This window comes from Urocampus carinirostris, chromosome 6 (genome assembly GCF_059441175.1).
Source record: "Urocampus carinirostris isolate Australia breed hairy pipefish chromosome 6, RoL_Ucar_1.0, whole genome shotgun sequence".
Classification (NCBI taxonomy): domain Eukaryota; kingdom Metazoa; phylum Chordata; class Actinopteri; order Syngnathiformes; family Syngnathidae; genus Urocampus; species Urocampus carinirostris.
Window position 1 is genome coordinate 35,164,540 of NC_142354.1, and position 22,330 is coordinate 35,186,869.

The 22,330-nt window shown below is 39.9% G+C and overlaps 1 protein-coding gene and 1 long non-coding RNA gene across 4 annotated transcripts in view; one reads left to right on the forward strand and one right to left on the reverse strand.

The window, feature by feature from the left end:
• LOC148364667 (A-type voltage-gated potassium channel KCND3-like) overlaps positions 1–22,330 on the forward strand; it is a 171,165-nt gene that overhangs the window by 128,515 nt on the left and 20,320 nt on the right. For 2 of the 3 annotated variants that reach the window (XM_088338848.1, XM_088338849.1), the window contains exon 4: positions 16,917–17,018. The exons of the other annotated variant lie outside the window; for it this stretch is intronic. In XM_088338848.1, coding sequence (XP_088194974.1) covers positions 16,917–17,018 — 102 coding nt within the window. The remainder of the gene's footprint in view (positions 1–16,916; positions 17,019–22,330) is intronic. 3 annotated transcript variants of the gene reach the window in all.
• Positions 20,913–22,330, reverse strand: part of LOC148364668 (uncharacterized) — a 30,860-nt gene continuing 29,442 nt past the window's right edge. The window contains exon 5 of the long non-coding RNA XR_015850775.1: positions 20,913–21,526. This is a non-coding gene — a long non-coding RNA (uncharacterized LOC148364668). The remainder of the gene's footprint in view (positions 21,527–22,330) is intronic.

The window sequence follows — 22,330 nt, forward strand, 5'->3', positions numbered from 1 at the left end:
AAATAATATTAAAAAAACCATATATTTAGCTGGCTTTACTAAAACCTATACAATGGAGTAATTACAAATAAAAAAGGTATAAAGCACAAAATCTTCAACCTCAATGAAGCGCTGTCCAGCGCTACAAACAACCCCAAAACTAAGCAATGTTTTGCCCTTTTATTTGACATTTTTCTAGCTGCCACACATAGCACTCGCTCAAAAAGCAAGATGCGCTCCGTAGCAGAGTGTTAAATGTTATCCTGCTCTCACCTAGCGGGTTTGACCTTTTCCACCGAGCTTGGTGAGAGATGCATTACGCTAAAAGTTCCTTGGCCGTGAGACGGAGCTTGTCGTCCTTACTCAGTAGACGCCGATTTGCAAATTGTCCGTTGAGAAACGGACAAAATGTTGCAGCTTGAAAGTGTCAAAATTAGAAAAAAAAACTAGTTTTTGAAGTCTACACTCGAAGCCAGGGGGGGCGTCAAATTCATTTGAGCCACGAGGTAAAAAAAAAATGCACTTTCACGTGAGCCGGATTAGTAACTTGAAAGAAAGAAAGAAAAAAAGAAAGAAACAAAGAAACAAAGAAAAATAGAGAGATAAAAAAGAGTAACAGAGAAAGAAAAAGCGAGGGATAGGAAAAGAGACAGAAAGAAGTTAGAAAGAATGAGATAAAGAAAGTGACAAGGAAAGTGAAAGAGAGGGAAAAAAGACATGAAGAAAGAAAGAAAAAAATAGAGAGAGAGAAAAAAAGAGTAACAGAGAAAGAAAAAGAGAGAGGGATAGGAAAAGAGACAGAAAGAAGTTAGAAAGAATGAGATAAAGAAAGTGACAAGGAAAGTGAAAGAGAGGGGGAAAAGACATAAAGAAAGAAAGAAAAAAATAGAGAGATAAAAAGTAACAGAGAAAGAAAAAGAGAGTGGGATAGGAAAAGAGACAGAGAGAAGTTAGGGAGGATGAGATAAAGAAAGTGACAAGGAAAGTGAAAGAGAGGGAAAAAAAGACATATAGGAAGAAAGAAAAAAAGAAAAAAACAGAGAGATAAAAAAGTAACAGAGAAAGAAAAAGAGAGTGGGATAGGAAAAGAGACAGAGAGAAGTTAGGGAGGATGAGATAAAGAAAGTGACAAGGAAAGTGAAAGAGAGGGAAAAAAAGACATATAGGAAGAAAGAAAGAAAAAATAGAGAGATAAAAAAGTAACAGAGAAAGAAAAAGAGAGTGGGATAGGAAAAGAGACAGAGAGAAGTTAGGGAGGATGAGATAAAGAAAGTGACAAGGAAAGTGAAAGAGAGAGAAAAAAGAAAGAAAGAAAGAAAAAACATAGAAAGATAAAAAAGAGTAACAGAGAAAGAAAAAGAGAGAGGGATAGGAAAAGAGACAGAGAGAAGTTAGAAAGAATAAGATAAAGAAAGTGACAAGAAAAAGTGAAAGAGAGGGGAAAAAGACATAAAGAAAGAAAGAAAGAAAGAAAGAAAGAACAAAAGAAAAAAACAAAGAAACAAAGAAACAAAAACAGAGAGATAAAAAAGAGTAACAGAGAAAGAAAAAGAGAGAGGGATAGGAAAAGAGACAGAGAGAAGTTAGAGAGAATGAGATAAAGAAAGTGACAAGGAAAGTGAAAGAGAGGGAAAAAAGACATATAGAAAGATAGAAAAAAATAGAGATAAAAAAGTAACAGAGAAAGAAAAAGAGAGTGGGATAGGAAAAGAGACAGAGAGAAGTTAGGGAGAATGAGATAAAGAAAGTGACAAGGAAAGTGAAAGAGAGAGAAAAAAGAAAGAAAGAAAAAATATAGAAAGAGAAAAAAAAGTAACAGAGAAAGAAAAAGAGAGAGGGATATGAAAAGAGACAGAGAGAAGTTAGAGAGAATGAGATAAAGAAAGTGACAAGGAAAGTGAAAGAGAGGGGGAAAAGACATAAAGAAAGAAAGAAAAAAAAATAGAGAGAGAAAAAAGAGTAACAGAGAAAGAAAAAGAGAGCGGCATAGGAAAAGAGACAGAGATAAGTTAGAAAGAATGAGATAAAGAAAGTGACAAGGAAAGTGAAAGAGAGGGAAAAAAGACATAAAGAAAGAAAGAAAAAAAATAGAGATAAAAAAGTAACAGAGAAAGAAAAAGAGAGTGGGATAGGAAAAGAGACAGAGAGAAGTTAGGGAGAATGCGATATAGAAAGTGACAAGGAAAGTGAAAGAGAGAGAAAAAAGAAAGAAAGAAAGAAATAAAAAATATAGAAAGAGAAAAAAGAGTAACAGAGAAATAAAAAGAGAGAGGTATAGGAAAGGAGACACAGAGAAGTTAGAGAGAATGAGATAAAGAAAGTGACAAGGAAAGTGAAAGAGAGGGGAAAAAGACATAAAGAAAGAAAGAAAGAAAGAGAGAAAAAAAATAGCGAGAGAAAAAAGAGTAACAGATAAAGATAAAGAAAGAGGGATTAGAAAAGAGACAGAGAGAAGTTAGAGAGAATGAGATAAAGAAAGTGATGAGGAAAGTGAAAGAGAGGGAAAAAAGACATATAGAAAGAAAGAAAGAAAAAAATAGAGAGATAAAAAAGTAACAGAGAAAGGAAAAGAGAGTGGGATAGGAAAAGAGACAGAGAGAAGTTAGGGAGAATGAGATAAAGACAGTGACAAGGAAAGTGAAAGAGAGAGAAAAAAGAAAGAAAGAAAGAAAGAAAGAAAAAATATAGAAAGAGAAAAAAGAGTAACAGAGAAAGAAAAAGAGAGAGGCATAGGAAAAGAGACAGAGAGAAGTTAGAAAGAATGAGATAAAGAAAGTGACAAGGAAAGTGAAAGAGAGGGAAAAAAGACATAAAGAAAGAAGGAAAGAAAGAAAGAAAGAAAGAAAAGAAGGAAAGAAAGAAAGAAAGAAAGAAAGAAAGAAAAAATAGAGAGAGAGAGAAAAAAGAGTAACAATAAAAGAAAAAGAGAGAAGGATAGGAAAAAAGACAGAGGGGAGTTAGAGAGAATGAGATAAAGAAAGTGACAAGGAAAGTGAAAGAGAGGGGAAAAGACAAAAAGAAAGAAAGAGATAAAAAAAATAGAAAAAAAGCCAGGCAAAGAGAAGGAAAGATAGAGGCAAAGATAGAGAGTGTGACAGAGGGATAGGAAAAGAGCAAAAGAAAAAGAGTCAAAAGAGAAAGAGGGAGAGAGAGAGAGTGATAAAGATTGAGAAAAACAAGGGGAGAGAGAGAAAGCAAGAAAGAGAGAGAGGGAGAGAGAGGGAGAAAGAGAGAGTCAGAGAGGGAGAGGGAGAGAAAAGAGAGAAAGAGAGAGAGAGAGAGAGAAAAGAGAGAGTGTGTGGCAGAAATAAAGAAAGAAAAAAAGGAGAGAGAAAGAGAGAAGGAGAGAAAGATAGAGAGAGATGATCAATATTTCAAAGAAATGATGCAGTACAACATATAAGCAACGTCTGAATAAACGTCCGTGGTGATCGATTCTTTTTCAAAAGTGAAGAAAAACTAAGTGGTAAACACTTTCTGCAGGTGCCGGATTCCTGGAGGTGAGGGGCCGAATCGTGCGTTTTTAATGCTCACACAAAAAGAGCGGTCGGTAAAAGTAGGACAACGTTTAGTTTGAAAAACAGACAAAAGTAGGACATATAACAAGTGACTTTGAATGGAACTGGTGCAGTTCAAAAATAACACGGTGGAGAAAAAATGATTTACAATGCATTTCACACCAAGGCAATGTTCCCTGTAATTTTCCAGGGGCGTTCACACAAAGTCGGTGAGCAACGCTTGAAACAACAGTGAGCAACAGCAATCCCAAGTGTGGCAACTAATCCATTATCGAACATGTCCAAAACTTGACATCAAGTTACATTTTACAAGTTTCCAGCAATGCAAAATATTTTTTCTCTTTTGAATGAATTGACTCATGTACTATTGCAAAGGTTGTACAGCCTACAAACAATTCTTTTACAAGATATCCATTTCTTTTTATTTTCTGATATATTTTGTCGCATAATAGTAACATTTTTGGGGGCTTATTTAGTCGGTTGTAAGATACAGAACTGTACTTAATCACATTTTTTAGTGGAAGTACAATGTTGGCAACAAGATTCACTTGATATCATTGGAAATTATTTGAATGCAACACAAACTTTTTCTTCTTTTTTCCTGTTTTTTTAAATTCCTTTAAAAAAAAGTCTCATTGTGTTTATTTTTTCCGAGCTGTTACTTTTTTCTTTTTGTCCTCTATTTAATTTTTTCCTACGTTTCTTTCTTTTCTTTTTTCTGGCTTTTTTCTAAATTTTTCCTTCTTTTTTTCTCAGCTTTTCACTACTTTTTTGTTTCTTTTTTGTTCTATTCCCCCCTTCCTTTAAGTCATTTTGTGCATAATTTTACATAATATTTGGCCATGCTGGGATTAAAGAAGCAAAAACAACCTGAAGAGCCGTTTAGGACCCGAAAGAGCCGGTTCCTTTTAGTGAGACGAGCCGAAGAAGCCGGTTCTCGACAAACTCTACTAACTTTACTCAACTTCGTTCTCCTTCGACTCGACTTCAAAATACCGCAACCTCAGGGGAACCCGTGCATTTTTACCTCCATGCACTGTAACTTTGACTCGAGTCGCTTCTTAATTAGTAATTTTGAGCCCTGATTTTTGTGCGCTGGCTAGATTTTCTTGTGCGCTGAGAATGTGCGAGCAGTGCGCAATTGCGCACGCACGCAGCTTAGAGGGAACACTGGCTGGGGGCCACAAATGCTATAAAAAAATCTCACGGGGGCCGGACTAGTAAGTTTAAGAGAAAGAGAGAGAGAGATAAAGAGAGAGAAAGAGAGGGAGAGAAAGAGAGAGCAGTAAACAAATAGGGAGAACAAGGGAGACAGAGTAACAGTGAGAGAAAAAGAGAGAGCAGAATAGAGATATGAATGGAGAAGAGGGGGAAATGAATATAGAGAGAAAAGAAAGTGAAAAAAGAGAAAGATAAAAAGAATGAAAGAAGTGAAATGACAGAAAGAAAAAGAGTCAGCAGGAGAAAAAGAGACAAATTGAGGTGAAAGAGGGAAAGAGAGAGAGAGAGAGAGAGAGAGAGAGGTCGAAAAAGGGAAAGAAAGGGGGTGAGAAAGAAAGAGAAAAATAGAAAGAAAGAGAATTAAAGTGTAAATTAGAGAGAGAAAATAAAAATAGCGCAAGACAGAGAAAAAGAGTTAGAGAGTGAGAAATAAATAGAGAAAGGAGAAAGAGAGGGTGAACAGGAGAAAGAAAAAGAGAAAAAAAACAAATAAAAAATAAGTGAGTCAAAGAGAAATGGAGAAATACGACCACAATTGTTTCACAAGTGTTCACTGGCTTTGGTGACCTCCAGCGGAAATATATAAAACAACAGCTCATTTTCCTCTTGCGCTTCTCTCACTGATGTCTTGCGGGACATATTTAAACCATGGGTGTGCCTGATCTGGCCCACGGACCACCTGTTCGACACCTGTACTTTAGCAGAAGTCCAATGATCAGAACAGAATACAGTAATCCACAGGTGTCAAACAGGCGGCCCCGCGGGCCAGATCAGGCCCGCCAATGGTTTAAATCCGGCCCGGCGGACAACAGTGAGAGAAGCGCAAGAGGAAAATGAGCTGTAGTTTTAAAAATTTCCACCGGATGTCAACAAAGCCGGTTAACACTTGCGAAAGAATTGTGGTGGTATTTCTCTCAGACTCACTTCTTTTTTATTTATTTCTCCATCTTTTTCTTTCTCCTGTTCTCTTTTCTCTATTTCTCTCTCACTCTCTAACTCTTTCTTTTTCCCTGTCTTGCTCTCTTTCTGTTTTCTCTCATTTACACTTTAATTCTCTTTCTATTTTTCTCTTTCTTTCCCCTTTTCGACCTCTCTCTCACCTCACTTTGTCTCTTTTTCTCCTGCTGACTCTTTCTCTTTCTGTCGTTTCACTTCTCTCATTCTTTTTATCTTTCTCTTTTTTCACTTTCTTTTTCTCTCTATAGTCATTTCCCCCTTCTTCTCCATTCATATCTCTATTCTGCTCTCTCTTTTTCTCTCACTGTTACTCTGTCTCCCTTGTTCTCCCTTTCTGTTTATCACTCTCTCTTTACCTCCCTCTCTTTCTCTCTCTTTTTCTCCCTCTCTCTTTCTCTTAGACTTACTAGTCCGGCCCCCGTGAGATTTTGTTATAGCATTTGTGGCCCCCGGCTAAAACGAATTTGACACCCCTGCAGTAATCCCTCGGTTTTCGCGGTTAATGGGGACCAAGACCACCCGCGAAAACTAAAAATCCGCGAAGTAGCGGCGCCCCTTCAAAAATGCTTAAAAAAACATATACAGGTATACATTATACCCCTGTATACAGTACACCATATAGAATCCGGGTAGAGAGAGAGAGAGTGAAATTCATGTCATAACAAAAAAAAAACCCTGTAAAATACCGTAAATTCCGGACTATAAGCCGCTACTTTTTTCCCAAATGTTCAGCCCTGCGGCTTATTCAGTGAAGCGGCCAATTTATGTAATTTTTCTAACGGCCACCGGCGGCACTCGAGTACAAAAGGTTAAATTTAGATCGGTGGAATATATGCGCCGAGGAAGACTGCATTCTCTTAGTTTATGTTCAAATTGTCCGTATGACAGAGGACAGAGCTTCGTTCCGATTATGAGGAAGACGCCCTTGATGGCGGCAGTTATGAGGAGAAAGATAAGTACAGTTTACCGTGAAATTCACAATTGCGGTACGGCTTTTTTTAACAGCTTAGAGTGTGTTGCTAGTAGCGTTTTGCTACCCTTCACAGCCATTTGGGATGAAAGTTATATTATTATTATTAAAGCTTTGAAAACTCTCTCGGTGTATAATATGTATTTGCAACTGTATATTTTTGTAATCTATTTATTTTAGAGACTTATTGTGATATGTTTTCTATGAGCGAATCAAAAAGAAGGGGCATAGCAAACGCGGGCTGATGGGAAGTGGGGTAAAGCTGAGTTAAATCTATTTGTTGTGCAAGCGGACAATAGTGGATATATATTTTTCCCACCCTTAACTTTGGAAATATACATTTTTTTCGTTGGATTACTTTCAACGGGACCTGGACTTTCAAGGTTTGCATTAAATTCGAATTACCGGTATCATTTTCCGTTCATGTTGCCGATTGTGGTAGATGGATTGTGTACTATGTTTGCAGTTACAATCGCGGCACCTAAATTCTGGTTTGGGATAAATTTGTGACTGTGTTTAAATGTTGGCGCATGCGGCTTATATACAGGTGCGGCTTGTGTAAGGACAAAACCAATAATGTCCGCAAAATGTGCTGCGTGCGGCTTATAATCAGGTGCGCTCTATAGTCCAGGATTTTACGGTATGTTGTATGTACACGGAATAGGACTGCGGCGAAACCACTACGGACCATTCGGTATGATTGTATTAACCGATCTCAACCACATGCAGTTTATTTGGCTTGTTAACACTCCCGGTTACATATTGAAAATAAAAACAGTGAAAATGTGATATTTGATGAGTGTTTGTGAAGCATTTTGGGAAACAACAGTTAAAAAAATGGAAAGAAAGAAAGGAAGAAAGAAAGAAAGGAAGAAAGAAAGAAAGAAAGAGAGAAAGAAAGAACAAAAGAAAAAAAACAAAGAAACAAAAATAGAGAGATAAAAAAGAGTAACAGAGAAAGAAAAAGAGAGAGGGATAGGAAAAGAGACAGAAAGAAGTTAGAAAGAATGAGATAAAGAAAGTGACAAGGAAAGTGAAAGAGAGGGAAAAAAGACATAAAGAAAGAAAGAAAAAAATAGGGAGAGAGAAAAAAGAGTAACAGAGAAAGAAAAAGAGAGAGGGATAGGAAAAGAGACAGAAAGAAGTTAGAGAGAATGAGATAAAGAAAATGACAAGGAAAGTGAAAGAGAGGGAAAAAAGACATATAGGAAGAAAGAAAGAAAAAAATAGAGAGATAAAAAAGTAACAGAGAAAGAAAAAGAGAGAGGGATAGGAAAAGAGACAGAAAGAAATTAGAAAGAATGAGATAAAGAAAGTGACAAGGAAAGTGAAAGAGAGGGAAAAAAGACATAAAGAAAGAAAGAAAAAAATAGGGAGAGAGAAAAAAGAGTAACAGAGAAAGAAAAAGAGAGAGGGATATGAAAAGAGACAGAGAGAAGTTAGGGAGGATGAGATAAAGAAAGTGACAAGGAAAGTGAAAGAGGAGGAGTTGAAGAAGGGGCGGGGCGAAGCGGTAACTCACCATGAGGCATTGAGGCAGGGCCTCCCCCTCCCCTTCATAATAAGAGTGTCCACACCGTGTTTTCAGTTGACATAAGCTCGCTCTCAATGGCGTCAAGTCAATAAATGCTTTTATTGAGAAGGTAAGGTCTATTTTTTAGAGTCTAAAAGGGGTGTCAAACATGCGGCCCGGGGGCCAGATCAGGCCCGCTAAGGGATTGAATCCGGCCCGCGAGACAACGCTCAGAGAAGCGCAAGAGAAAAACGAGTTGCAGGTTGAAATATGTCCACTTGATGTTGCTAAAGCCAGGTGCCTCTCACAAATACTGTGGACTTGTATTTCTCTCTCTCTCTCTCTCTCTCTCTCTCTCTCTCTCTCTCTCTCTCTCTCTCTCTCTCTCTCTCTCTCTCTCTCTCTCTCTCTCTCTCTCTCTCTCTCTCTCTCCCTCTCTCTCTTTTTTCCCCTCCCCTTTTCTCTCTCTCGCTGTCTCTCTCTTTCACTTTCTGTGTCTCTCTTCTTCTCTTTCTTTGTTTATCTTTGTCTCTTTTTCTCTCTCTTTGTCTTTTTACCTTGTTTTGCTCTCTCTTCCATTTTCCCTTTTCTCTCTCTTGTCTTTTTCTCTCTCTCTTGCTTTCCCATTCTCGTCTTCTCCCATTCTCTCTTTCTCTCCTTCTCTTTTTCTTTTATTTCTCTTTGGATATCTGTATTTCTTTCTTTCTTTCCTCCTCTCTCATTATTTGTCTTTATCTCTTGTTTATCACGTTTCACGTTCTCTCTCTCTCTCTCTCTCTCTCTCTTTTTTTTCTTTCTTTCTCCCTTTCTCTCTTTCTTTGTCCCACCCTCTTTTTCCTCTCCTCCGCTTTGTCTAATTTCTTACTCTCTTTTTTTCTCTTTAATCTGCTAGTCCGGTCCCCGAGAGAATATTTGTTCTCTCCTGTGGCCCCCGAGGTAAATTGAGTTCGACATCCCTGTTTTAGACCCGCGAAGCTCTGAACCCGCAAAAGTGTTAACTTAGTGGTGAACTCTCAAGCTTTCATAGCCAATGACGTTGACTTTTGAGCAAACCCGACTTGAAGGCAGATCTCGTTAAACTTAACTCAACCTCCGTTCGGACCCGAGCGAGCGTCAAAGGAGTGACAGATGTTGGCAAAGCCCACCAATCGCCATCGACTTCCTGCCTGATCAGACTCTGTTTATTCTCTCACATTCATCCCCACCGCGTCGAGCGCAACCTTTGATCGAGCCAGACGAGAGCGTTTTCGCCGTCAAGATCATTAAAAGTCAACGCGATCCGGCAAACTAGTGACGCGCTAAACCACAAACAGGCGGCCCGCGGGCCAAATCAGGCCCGCCAAGGGATTCTCTCTCTCTCTCTCTCGTTCTCTCTCTCTCTTGATCTCTTTCTCCCTCGTTCTACCTCGTTCTCTTTCTCTCTACCTCGTTCTCTCTTTCTCTCTCTCTCTCTCTCTCTCTCTCTCTCTCTCCTCTCTTTTTCTCTCCCCCTCTCCCTCTCCCTCTCCCTCTCCCTCTCCCTCTCCCTCTCCCTCTCCCTCTCCCTCTCCCTCTCCCTCTCCCTCTCCATCTCTCCCTCTGTCTCTCTTCCTCTCCCTCTCTCCCTCTCTCTCTCTTCCTCTCCCTCTCTTTCTCTCTCTCTCTCTCTCTCTCACTCTTTCTCTCTCTCTCTCTCTTCCTCTCTCTCTCTTTCTCTCTCTCTTCCTCTCCCTCTCTCTCTCTCTCTCTCTCTCTCTCTTTCTCTCTCTTCCTCTCCCTCTCTCTCTCTCTCTCTCTCTCTTTCTCTCTCTCTCTCTCTCTCTCTCTCTCTCTCTCTCTCTCTCTCTCTCTCTCTCTCTCTCTCTCTCTCTCTTCTCTCTCCCTCTCTCTCTCTCTTTCTCTTTTTCTCTCCCTCTCTCTCTCCCTCTTTCTCTCCCTCTCACTCTCCCTCTCCCTCTCTCTCTCTTCCTCTCCCTCTCTCCCTCTCTCTCTCTTCCTCTCCCTCTCTTTCTCCCCCCCCCCTCTCTCTCTCTCTCTTTCTCTCTCTCTCTCTCTCTCCCTCTCTCTCTCCCTCTCCCTCTCCCTCTCTCTCTCTCTCTCTTCCTCTCCCTCTCTTTCTCTCCCCCCCTCTCTCTCTCTCTCTTTTCCACCCCTTTCCTCCCACTCTGTCTCTGTCTCTTTCACTCTCTGTGTCTCTCTTTTTCTCTTCCTTTGTTGCTCTTTGTCTCTTTCTCTTTCTGTGTCTTTTAACCTCTTTTGCTTTACTTCCTTTTTTTCCTTTTCTCTCTTTTCTTTTTCTTTCTTCCTACCCTTTGCGCTTACTTTTCGATTTTCTCTCCTTCTGTCTTTCTATTTCTCTTTGGATTTTTTTCTTGCGCTCCTTTTCTTTTCCCACCTCTCTCCCGTTTTTTCTTTCTTTGTCCCGCCCTCTCTCCATTTCCCTCCCTCTTTCTCTTAATTCGTTATCTCTTATTTTCTTTCTCTTTAATCTACTAGTCCGGCCCCCGACAGAATGTTTGTTCTATCGTGTGGCCCCCCGAGTCAAAATGAGTTTGACACCCCTGCGCTAAACCATTTCCGTGGCTTCGCAAGTTATGTCAGGTTCACTCTGTCGGCAGAATCCGGTTTAGGGGATCATTTGAATGAATGAATGAATGAAAACTTTATTCGAACATCAAAATAAAAACAGAACAAAAAACAATAACTCAACAACAGAATAATATTACATAATATGTTCGAAAAGGGGTAGTCAGAAGCGATGTTCCCTCTGAACCACAGGTGTCAAACAGGCGGCCCGCGGGCCAGATCAGGCCCGCTAAGGGATTGAATCCGGCCCGCGAGACAATACTCAGAGAAGGGCAAGAGAAAAACAAGCTGCAGGTTGAAATGTGTCAACTTGATGTTGCCAAATCCAGGTGCCTCAAACAAAGACACTGTACTTGTATTTATTTATTTATCTCCCTCTCTCTCTCTCTCTCTCTTTCTCTCTCTCTCTCTCTTTTTTTCACCCCTTTTCTCCCGCTCTGGCTCTGTGTATCTCTTTTTTTCATCCTTTGTTGCTCCTTGTTTCGCTCTCTCTCTCTCTGTCTTTTAACCTCTTTTGTTCCAACTTCCTTTTTTCCTTTTCTCTCTTTTCTCTTTTTCTCTTCCTACTCTTCGAGCTTTCTTTTCTCTTTTCTCTCCTTCTGTTTTTGAGCTGTCTTTGAATTTATTTCTTCCTTTCCCTTTCTTTTCCCCCTCTCTCACGACTTTTTATCTTTTGTTTCTCACGCTCTCTCCCTCTCTCTCTTTTTCTTTTTGTCCTGCCCTCTCTCCTTTTCCCTCCCTCTTTCACTTATTTGTTTATCTCTCTTTTTCTTTCTCTTTAATCTACTAGTCCGGCCCCCGACAGAATTCTTGTTCTATCGTGTGGCCCCCGATTTAAAATGAGTTTGACACCCCTGCTCTAAACTGCGCGTGTGCGCAATTGTGCACTACCCAGAGCTTTTCCGCGCACAAGAAAATCTAGCTAGCTGACAAAAATCAGGGCTTGAAATTGCTAATTAAGAAGCGAATTGAGTCAAAGGTACAGTGCATGAAGGTAAAAATACATGGGTTCCCCTGACGTTGTGTTCTAAATGCGGTATTTTGAAGTCAAGGTCGAAGTTGAGTAAAGTCAGTAGTTTTACAATAACCGGCTTCTTCGGCTCGGCTCACTAAAAGGAACCGGCTCTTTCAGGTTGTTTTTGCTTTTTTGATCCCTACACGACCAAATATTATCTTAAATTTTACACAAAATGACTTAAAGGAAAAGGGGTGGGGGGGCAATAGAACAAAAAAATAAGAAAATACCAAAATGAAAAAGTAGTGAAAAGCTGAGAAAAAAGAGACATAAGGAAAAGAAAAAAGAAGGAAAAATTCAGAAAAAAAAAACAGAAAAAAAGAAAAGAAAGAAACAAATGAAAAAGTAACAGCTAGGATAAAAAAAACACAATGAGATTTTTTAAAGGAATTAAAAATATAGAAAAAAACACGGAAAAAGAAGAAAAAGTTTGTGTTGCATTCAAATAATTTCCAATTATACCAAGTCTATCTTGCCAACATTGTACTTCCACTACAAATGTGATTAAATACAGGACCAATACGTAGGCCATCTTGATTAATAGTTATCAGGCCCCAAGAGGATACACTTGTTGAAAGAATACAAACAGGACCTGGATATAATCTTTGGCTTCGTTAAGCCACTTTTGAGGATAAAATCATACAAAAGCACATTCAAACTATAATCAAACTATAATTTCCCTTACACAGAGTACATATGGTAGGGAGAACATCTCCATGAGGAAAAATTCAGCATTCTCGTGATCTGTGCTCGAAGCGGGCTGCTCCAGAACTACCGTAAATTCCCGACTATAAGCCGCTACTTTTTTCCCTAACTTTCAACCCTGCGGCTTATTCAGTGATGCGGCCAATTTATGTAATTTTTCTAACGGCCGCCAGCGGCGCTCGAGTGTTGCTACCATTAACTGCCCTGTCACAGGCACCGTTTGGGATGAAAGCTATTTTATTATTATTAAAGCTTTGAAAACTCTCTCGGTGTACCGTCTTTCTTTGTAAATATGTGTAACCCATGTATAATATGTATTTGCAACTGTATATTTTTGTAATGTATTTATTTGTGTTCATTTTAGACACTTATTCTGATATGTCTTGCACGGATGAACGAAAAGTGTGGGTGCGGAACAAACGCGGGGTGCCGAGTTTAAGTGGGTACCGCTAAAGGTGAGGGACGGACAAGGAAAGAAGAGGGGGTAAAAAGTTGGTTAGAGAAAAAGGAGTTGCGTGAGTAAATGTGTTCATCTGATATATTTTTCCCACCCTTACCTTTGGAAATATACACTTTTTCCTTGGATTGCTTTCAACGGGACCCGGACTCTGCAGGTCTGCATCAAACCTTAAGTACCGATATCATTTTCTGTTCATTTTGCCGGCTGTGATTTTTGGACTGTGGACTTTAATGAAGGACATTTACTTTCAAACGCGGGACTCGAAGTCGGGTTTGGGTTGATTTTGTGTTTGTGTTAAATGTTTAAATGTGGGCGCATGCGGCTTATATACAGGTGCGGCTTGTGTATGTACAAAATGGGTTTTCCTCTTAAAATGTGGTGGGTGCGGCTTATCAGGTGCGCTCGATGGTCCGGAATTTACGGTATATTCAGTTCTTCTTTGTAGGTCAATCTAAACATGTCCACACTAGAGAAATTGTTGCTTGCAAATGAAAGGAATGGTTATGACAAAGTGACTCATGAAGGAAGGTTTGAGGACTCTGTGATTTAAGTTCTTCCTTTAATAAGTAGCAGAGTAACGGCAATATAAATTTTATTCATAACGTGTTACAGTACTCATTACCTAAAAAAGTAATTACCGTATTTTCCGCACTATAGGGCGCACCGGGTTATAGGGCGCACCCCCAAAAAATAGTTTTGGGTCCTATATCTTCCATAGATAAGGCGCACCGGATTATAAGGTGCTACAATGGGAACGTCGACAAAACAGTCAGATGATTCAGTCCAACTGATTACCCCCTTAACATTCCCAAAGCTTGGAAAGAAGCTAATACGTGTCGTAGACACGTGCGGATGCGGCGTCCGTACAATGTCATTCAAATGCATCGTTCCAAATATCATTCGGAAGGTTAAAGTCTTGGGATTCAAGAAATGCCAAACATTTCTTAGTTTCTATTTTCTTTTTCGCTCGCAACTTTACTGTGCATATGACAATAAACGCTTGGAATTGAGTTGAATTGACTCAACTCATCACAGCAACATCAAGATCGTTCTAAAACAAGATACCGGGAAAATATAAAGCCGCATAGCTCACCTAAGTTCTCACGTTCAATAATGATACGCAATCATGGTCTTCTTACAACCGTGAGTGAAGTAAATCCAAGAGAGTAAAATATGTACAAATACAGACTAATGAAACATGTTTCTTTATGGCGTACTTTAGCCAGCTTGCTAAGCTTGCTACGCCATTGCTAAACTCGGCCAATTGCAGGGTTTGTTTTGGCCATCTAGCCAATTCGAGGCTCCGAATAACTTCAGCCAATAGCGATCGATTTAATGGATGATTGACACATCTTTTTCGGCCAATTGCAGGGTTTGTTTTGGCGCTCTAGCCAATCCGAGGCTCCGAATAACTTCAGCCAATAGTGATCGATTCAAATGATGATTGACACATTGGTTAGCCCATGAAACACCGGTATATAAATCCCAGCATACACCGCGGACTACTCCACGTTCAGGGGAAAATCGAGTCGGCGGCTGTTGCGTAAGTCGCGAGACCTTGTGATTTAATGTTGATCCATAAATAAGACGCACTGTATTATAAGGCGCATGGTCGGCTTTTGAAAAAAATTAAGACTTTTAGGTGTGCCTTATAGTGCGGAAAATACGGTATGTTCCACGTACTTGTTCCTTGGTAACGCATTAGTCTCAGCGCTAGTTTTAATATCCTCTTCAATTTTACATATTTCATCTCGGTATCTCACTCTGTGTCATCCTGGATTGCCCCCTTCAGCTGAGTTACCAAATTTACGTAGCTGTCTTAGGGGCCGACTTTTTTTATTTCTCGACCGTAGACGAGCAAGCAAAAGAATGAAAGTGTTTCACTCAGGTTGCGTTTTTCGCCATCCTTAAAGCTGCAAATAGAATTCAGTGCAGCAGGTTAAGTCGCGAAAGAGGATTGATGGCATGCCCCGGTATCTTAGTCGTAGCTTACCTCTTGGCCTTTTTTAAATGGACGTAGGAGCAGCAAACACAGAATTTTTTATAAGCTGAGGAGCAATACCCACCAGTTTTTAGCCATTTCTGTGGGTGGCCATGCTGAGACTTTCTGTCACAATGACATCACAGGTTGCACAGGGTTCAGTTAATAACTATTCACGGTTCTATTTCAGAAAGCAGGTGAACTGTTGTAGCTCAATACTTCCTCGGCAACTGTTTTTTCATAGTCGATTGCGAGCATTCACAAAATGCTTTTATTTTCATTTTACAATAATTCCAAAATTCTAATTGGATTGGGGAACGGATCAGGCCTAGCCAATGATCATTTAATTACAGTTATTTCCGGACTACAGAGTACACTTCATTGATGACACTCGACTTTGTTTTCGTACAAGCCTCGCAAGGTTTTTAACCGCAAGCTAGAAAAGCCGTAGAAAATAACTAACGTAAATTCCGGACTATAGAGCGCACCTGATTATAAGCCGCACCCACCACATTTTAAGAGGAAAACCGATTTTGTCCATACACAAGCCGCACTTGTATATAAGCCGCATGCGCCCACATTAAAAATGTAACACAAACTCAAAAGTAACCCAAACCCGACTTCAAGTCCCGCGATCGAAACTAAATGTCCTTCGTTAAACTCCACAGTCCAAAAATCACAGCCGGCAAAATGAACGGAAAATGATACCGTACTTACGGTTTGATGCAGACCTGCAGAGTCTGGGTCCCGTTGAAAGTAATCCAAGAAAAAAAGTGTATATTTCCAAAGGTAAGGGTGGGGAAAAATATATCAGATGAACACATTTACTTTAACCAACTTTTTATCCCCCTCTTCACCTTTTTTTTGTCTGTCCCTCACCTTTAGCGGTCCCCACTAAACCCGTCACCCCGCGTTCTTTCCGCCCCACCTTTTTCATTCACCCATGCAAAACATATCAGAATAAGTGTCTAAAATAAATACGAATAAATACATTACAAAAATATACAGTTCCAAATACATATTATACATGGGTTAGATATATTTACAAAGAAAGACGGTACACCGAGAGAGTTTTCAATGCTTTAATAATAATAATATAACTTTCTTCCCAAACGGTCCCTCACCTTTAGCGGTCCCCACTAAACCCGTCACCCCGCGTTTGTTCCGCCCCTCCTTTTTCATTCACCCGTGCAAAACATATCAGAATAAGTGTCTAAAATAAATACAAATAAATACATTACAAAAATGTACAGTTGCAAATACATATTATACATGGGTTACACATATTTACAATGAAAGACGGTACACCGAGAGAGTTTTCAAAGCTTTAATAATAATAATATAACTTTCATCCCAAACGGTCCCTCACCTTTAGCGGTCCCCACTAAACCCGTCACCCCGCGTTTGTTCCGCCCCTCCTTTTTCATTCACCCGTGCAAAACATATCAGAATAAGTGTCTAAAATAAATACAAATAAATACATTACAAAAATGTACAGTTTCAAATACATATTATACATGGGTTACACATATTTACAAAGAAAGACGGTACACCGAAAGAGATTTCAAAGCTTTAATAATAATAATATAACTTTCATCCCAAAGGGTGCCTGTGACAGGGCAGTTAATAGTAGCAACACTCGAGCGCCGCTGGCGGCCGTTAGGAAAAAATTACATAAATTGGCCGCATCACTGAATAAGCCGCAGGGTTGAAAGTTAGGGAAAAAAGTAGCGGCTTATAGTCCGGATTTTACGGTAGTTGCCGCCAACACCCTCACAGCCGTCCGCCGAGCGACGATAAAAAAAGATTAGCAGCATCATATTGTAAGCCTCTGAGTTTAAAATATAGAAAATAAAGTAGCGGTTTGTAGTCAGGAATCTGCAGTAGTAAGAAAATAAGTAACTTTACTGTAAAAAACAAAACTTCAGATACTATTGGATTAAGTAAAATAGAGTACATACATGAGTTGTGAATATTGTTTTTGCCAACTGAACGAGACTTTTTTTCTTTTTTTTCTTATTTCTGTGCCCAGAAAGCTCGATTGGCCCGCATACGTTTAGCCAAGTCCGGGAGCGCCAACGCCTTCCTGCTGAGTAAACGTAACGGACTCCTGAACGAACTGCTGGAGTTGACGGTGAGGCATAACCTCGGACTTTTTAACCGCAAAAGTGGAACAGATTAGTCAAAAAGTTCCTTCAGGCTTCAGTTTCTACTATGTCCGGTGTAGCGGTCGGGCGTACCACATTTCGAGACGTATGAAATGAAATGAAATGATCTGCATTTATATAGCGCTTTTCAAGTCAATGAAGACTTCCCAAAGCGCTTTACAATGTGCTTCACATTTACCCATTCACACACACTCACACACCAATAGCGGCCGTGCAGCCATGCAAGGTGCCAACCTGCTTATTGGGGGCATTAGAGGTTCAGTGACTTACCCAAGGACACTTTGACATGTAATACGGAGGAGCCGGGATTCGAACCTGCGATCTCTTGATCCCCAGACGAGCGCTCTACCTCCTCAGCTAATGCGGCCTCATTTACATAACCTGTCAACCTGTAAGTTTTTGCCACACAAAGTACGTTTATTATGCGTTTTAAGACGTGTACGACGTACAAGAAAATCTGTACGGAAAAATGCAAATTTATCAATTATGGTTACCATCCGGTATACACCGACTATCACGAAACGGCAAATCAAGTCAAACGAGTTTGCCGCGGTAGCCTCTATCTTTGGTATCGTTTTTTTTTTTGTTGCAAACGAAGCGAGAGTTTGATGCTACTATGCACATGCATCTGCCGCTGTAGTGCCTAATTTCGACTCCCCTGCAAAATCCTTCCCCCCTCGCGTGAACGCGCATTCTGCTGCACTTCTGACAATAACAATCGTATTCTATAGAATAAGCTTATTAAAATAATAAAGCTATTGTCGGATAATTGAGTTTCACTTTTATTCGCACTTTCTTTTCTCTTTTCTTTTCTTTTGTCTTTCTATTTCTCTTTGGATTTCTTTCTTTCTTCCTCTCCCTTTCTTTCCCCCTCTCTCACGACTTTTCTTTTTATTTATTTTGTTTTCTCACGCTCTCTCCCTCTCTCTTTCTTTGTCCCGCCCTCTCTCTTCTTTTCCCTTCCTCTTTCTCTAATTTCTTTATCTTTCTTTTTCTTTCTCTATAATCTACCAGTCGGGCCCCCGACAGAATGTTTGTTCTATCGTGTGGCCCCCGAGTTAAAATGAGTTCACACCCCTGCTCTAGATAAAGTTTTTTTGTTATAATGTTGAATTACTGCTTTAATTAACAGAGCATCACTTTAAAGGTCCTTCCAAAGGCTATAAAAAGGCAGAAAAGTCAGAATGAATCTGTTCTGAAAGCAGAGGTGATAAGAGAGCTATCACTCAGGCAGATTTCATTTGAGCTTTGCGGGCAAAACTGAAGTCAGATTGAAACTTTTATCTTTTTCCCGACTTGTTTTTGTTGCTGCTGGTGATAATTAAATATCACATCTGTGGAAAAAGTCTGCAGGAGGTGAACAATGTAAAAAGGAAGCCACCAGAAATAAAATTTATTTATTAAAAAGTAGACGGTAGTTTTGATCGATATTCTGCATGATTTTTTTCACTATAATTTTGGACAACTTTGAAATCTTCTTCTTGGATTTCGGAGAGAATGTCAGTGTTTAAAAAAACTAAAATCATAAAAAAAGAGAAAAAAAACTAGGTTTCGTAGGGGCGGCAGTGGTTCAGGAGGTAGAGTGCTTGTCTTGGGATCAAGACATCGCAGTTCAAAACCCTCCGTGTTACATGTCGAAGTGTCCTTGGGTAAGACACTGAACCCCTAATGCCCCCAATAAGCAGGTTAGCGCCTTACATGGCTGCACAGCCGCTATTGGGAAATGTGAAGCACACTGTAAAGCGCTTTGGGAAGTCTTGACTTGAAAAGCGCTATATAAATGCAGATCATTTAATTTCATTTCATTTGTTAATTTATTATTTTTCTCTTCCAATAAAGCAGATTTAAAGCTCAGAGTTTATCTTTAAAGGGGCTGGATAGAATTCGGAACTTTGTAACTCTCTGCCATCATTTCTGGCTTGTGTGCAGCCTCAGTCCTTCCATTCACGATGCACGTGCAAGTACGTGCAGTTCTTTGACCCGCTTGAATGAACTCTCATTTTTTTTTATCATTTTTGGGGTTTGGGTTGCCGTTTGGTCTGTACTTGAAAACAGGGTTGGATAGGGTTACTTTAAGTGGATTACTTTCAATTACTTTTGGATTACTCCAATACTAAATATGCTAATAAAAGACAAAAGAAACTAAATATGAATAAATTTACTAAATTTTGTGTAGGCTTGGAATACATGGAACGGCAAAAATGATGTTGGCAAGCTCATCATTATCATCTCATTAGCTACACCGCTTATCCTCAGTAGGGTCGCGGGGGTGCTGGAGCCCATCCCAGCAATGATCGGGCAGCGGGCAGGGGACACCCTGAACTGGTTGCCAGACAATCGCAGGGCACACGGGGACAGACAACTCACTCGCTCAATCAAACCTAGGGACAATTTGGACCCGCCAATTCACCTGAAATGCATGTTTTTGGGATGTGAGAGGAAACCGTAGTGCCCGGAGAAAACCCACGCAAGAGCGGGGAGAACATACAAACTCCACACAGGAAGTCTGGAGCTGGATTTGAACCCATACAGGAGGTTCCCAAGACATGAACTGTGCCGCACACGTGCTAACCACTGCGCCGCCGTGCTGGCAAGCCGTTTGGATTTATTTTCATTTGGTTTCTGTCGCATTTTATGTTAGTTTTGCCGGAGATCAAAGAGATCAAAGCCAGGAGAAAAAGCTTACCACGTGTTGTGAGTCATCATTTTATTCATATTTAGTTTATTTTGTCTTGTATTAGCATATTTGGTATTGGAGTAATCCAAAAGTAATTGAAAGTAATCCAGTTAAAGTAACCCTACCCAACCCTGCTTGAAACTGGCCTTTTTTTTACTTTAACAGTTTTTATGCTACACCAACAAAAAAAAACTGTGGGTACAAGCATGACATCACTCTCCAGCACTCCCATCATTCGCCATTTCCTCGAACCTAATGTGTTCAACAAATGTACTACAGTCGTCTGAAATCATTTTCAAGATTTTAATATGTCTGCTTGAAGTATGCTAAAGTATAATTGGACAAGCCAGCTTTGTTTTGGAATAAGGTGATGTAGAGAGATGAGAACAAAATTTTGTTATTTGAACAAAATCATGAGCAGTGTTCATGGAAAATGAAGAGTGCATCAATTCAAGACTTTCTGCCCAAAGTGAATTTTAATGAGGGTACACATCATGCTGTGAGGCTATCTGGCCAGTGCAGACAGGTACTGGCAATCTTGTTCGATTCACGTCAGTATTAGCAGACACTTAAAAACAAGAATCAGTGACAAACTTGAAGTTGCGCCGTGGCAGGATACTTCAACAAAACAAGACCTAATCACCGCTCAAATCACAAATCACGAGAGCATTGATTCAGAGAAACAGGTAAAATGTTCTGTCATGGCAATATAAGTTCCTAGACCTAAATATTATTGATTATTCGTGATGGGATTTAAAGCAGGGTATGCATGCTCAGAAACCATCAAACCTGACTGAACTGGAGATGAGAGCTTTAGTATTTAATCATAATATTATTACCTGAGGGCAGCACGGCGGCGCAGTGGTTAGCGCTTGTGCAGCACAGTTCTAAGGTCTTGGGAACCTCCTGTGTGGGTTCAAATCCAGCTACCGGACTTACGGTGCGGAGTTTGTATGTTCTCCCCGTGCTTGCGTGGGTTTCCTCCATGCATTTCAGGTGGATTGGCCGGTCCAAATTGTCCCTAGGGGTTAATGAGCGAGCGAGTTGTCTGTCCCTGTGTGCCCTGCGATTGGCTGGCAACCAGTTCAGGGTGTCCCCTGCCCACTGCCCGAAGATAGCTGGGATGGGCTCCAGCACCCCCGTGACCCTACTGAGGCTAAGCGGTGCAGTTAATGAGATGAGATGAGATTATTACCTGATAATCATATTATTCATTTAGTTGTTGAAGGATTTTATACATTTGACTATAAAGGATTTTGTACGATCAAATACAAATTACATTTAAATGCAAAAGATATTCACTGGCTGAGCTGTGGGGCAGGTCATTATGACCAAAAAAGCATGTTTAAAAATACCTTCAACAAAAATCCAGACCCTTTGCGGCCCGTCAGACTGTTGATAAACAAAGTCATGTCTTTACGATATAACCAGTCACTGAAATATGCCATGCCACTTATCATTGGAAAAGCTTAAACTCTTGGGACTCAAGATATGATATGCTGTGAAATACCACTCATTAAACAATTATACACAAACACGGGCTTATATAGAGGAAAGTCAAGTGAATCCAACCGTATAAAATATTTAATCCCAAAAAACACGATAATGCCGACAGATAAAAAGAAATATGCCTTAAAGCAATTGTGCGTTGTTTGACAATCCTTGTTGTAATCAGTTTGTTTTGCTCCATAAATACTCCTCAGATGATTTCCAATAGAGCTGTTACTTCCGACCTCTTGATTGACACCACTCTCGGCCAATTGCAAGTTGTTTTCACGTTCCTTAGCATGTCAAAACCTATGAGAGTTTGTATTGGGGAAAAAAACAACACATGACTTCTTTGGCTTCCAAAATCTTTAGCCAATAGTGACCGATTCCAATGTTGATTTACACATTGGTTAGCCAGTGAAATTCCTAACGTAACTTTATGCAATTTATGGGCTGTATTTAAATCGGAGCCGAACATAAACATGCGTAAATACCACCCGGGATCAAAGTGTGCACAAGCATGGCTTGTCTTCTGGAAAGAGAAGTCAAACATTGACAACTCTATCACAATGTCTAAAAAATGGTCAACCTAAAATATGCAGTGGCAAAGTTTTTAGGACTGTGAACTGATCGTCTCTAAATAGCCACTTTTGGAAACGCTTTGACATAACTTGAGAAAAAATGTGTAAAATACTATGTTTGGTTTTTCAGATTACGATCAAATTGTCCTAAATGTTTTTAAGCTAAGATGCCCATGCCACACACTTTTGCAGGCATGAGATTTTCTAAAAAAAAAAGTAAAAATAAAGACAAATCAGGCAAAAATAAGAAACTTTTATTCCTGCGTGTTTCAACTTAGATTACTCAATGTTAGTAGCACTTGCAGTAAGTATTTCAATTTTGGACAAAAAATGATGGAAATGATGACACAGGGTTCACACGGTTTACGGTTTATGGATCTCTTAACCGCTAGGGTTGTAGGGCCACCATGTCATGTGGTGTGTTTTGGGTAAGTACAGCCTGGTGACACGCATCCCTTTCTGGGCCAGCTAGTACTGGGTTCCATGGTAACCAGTAGCAGGAGAAGCCAGTTGATCTGACTCAGATACACCA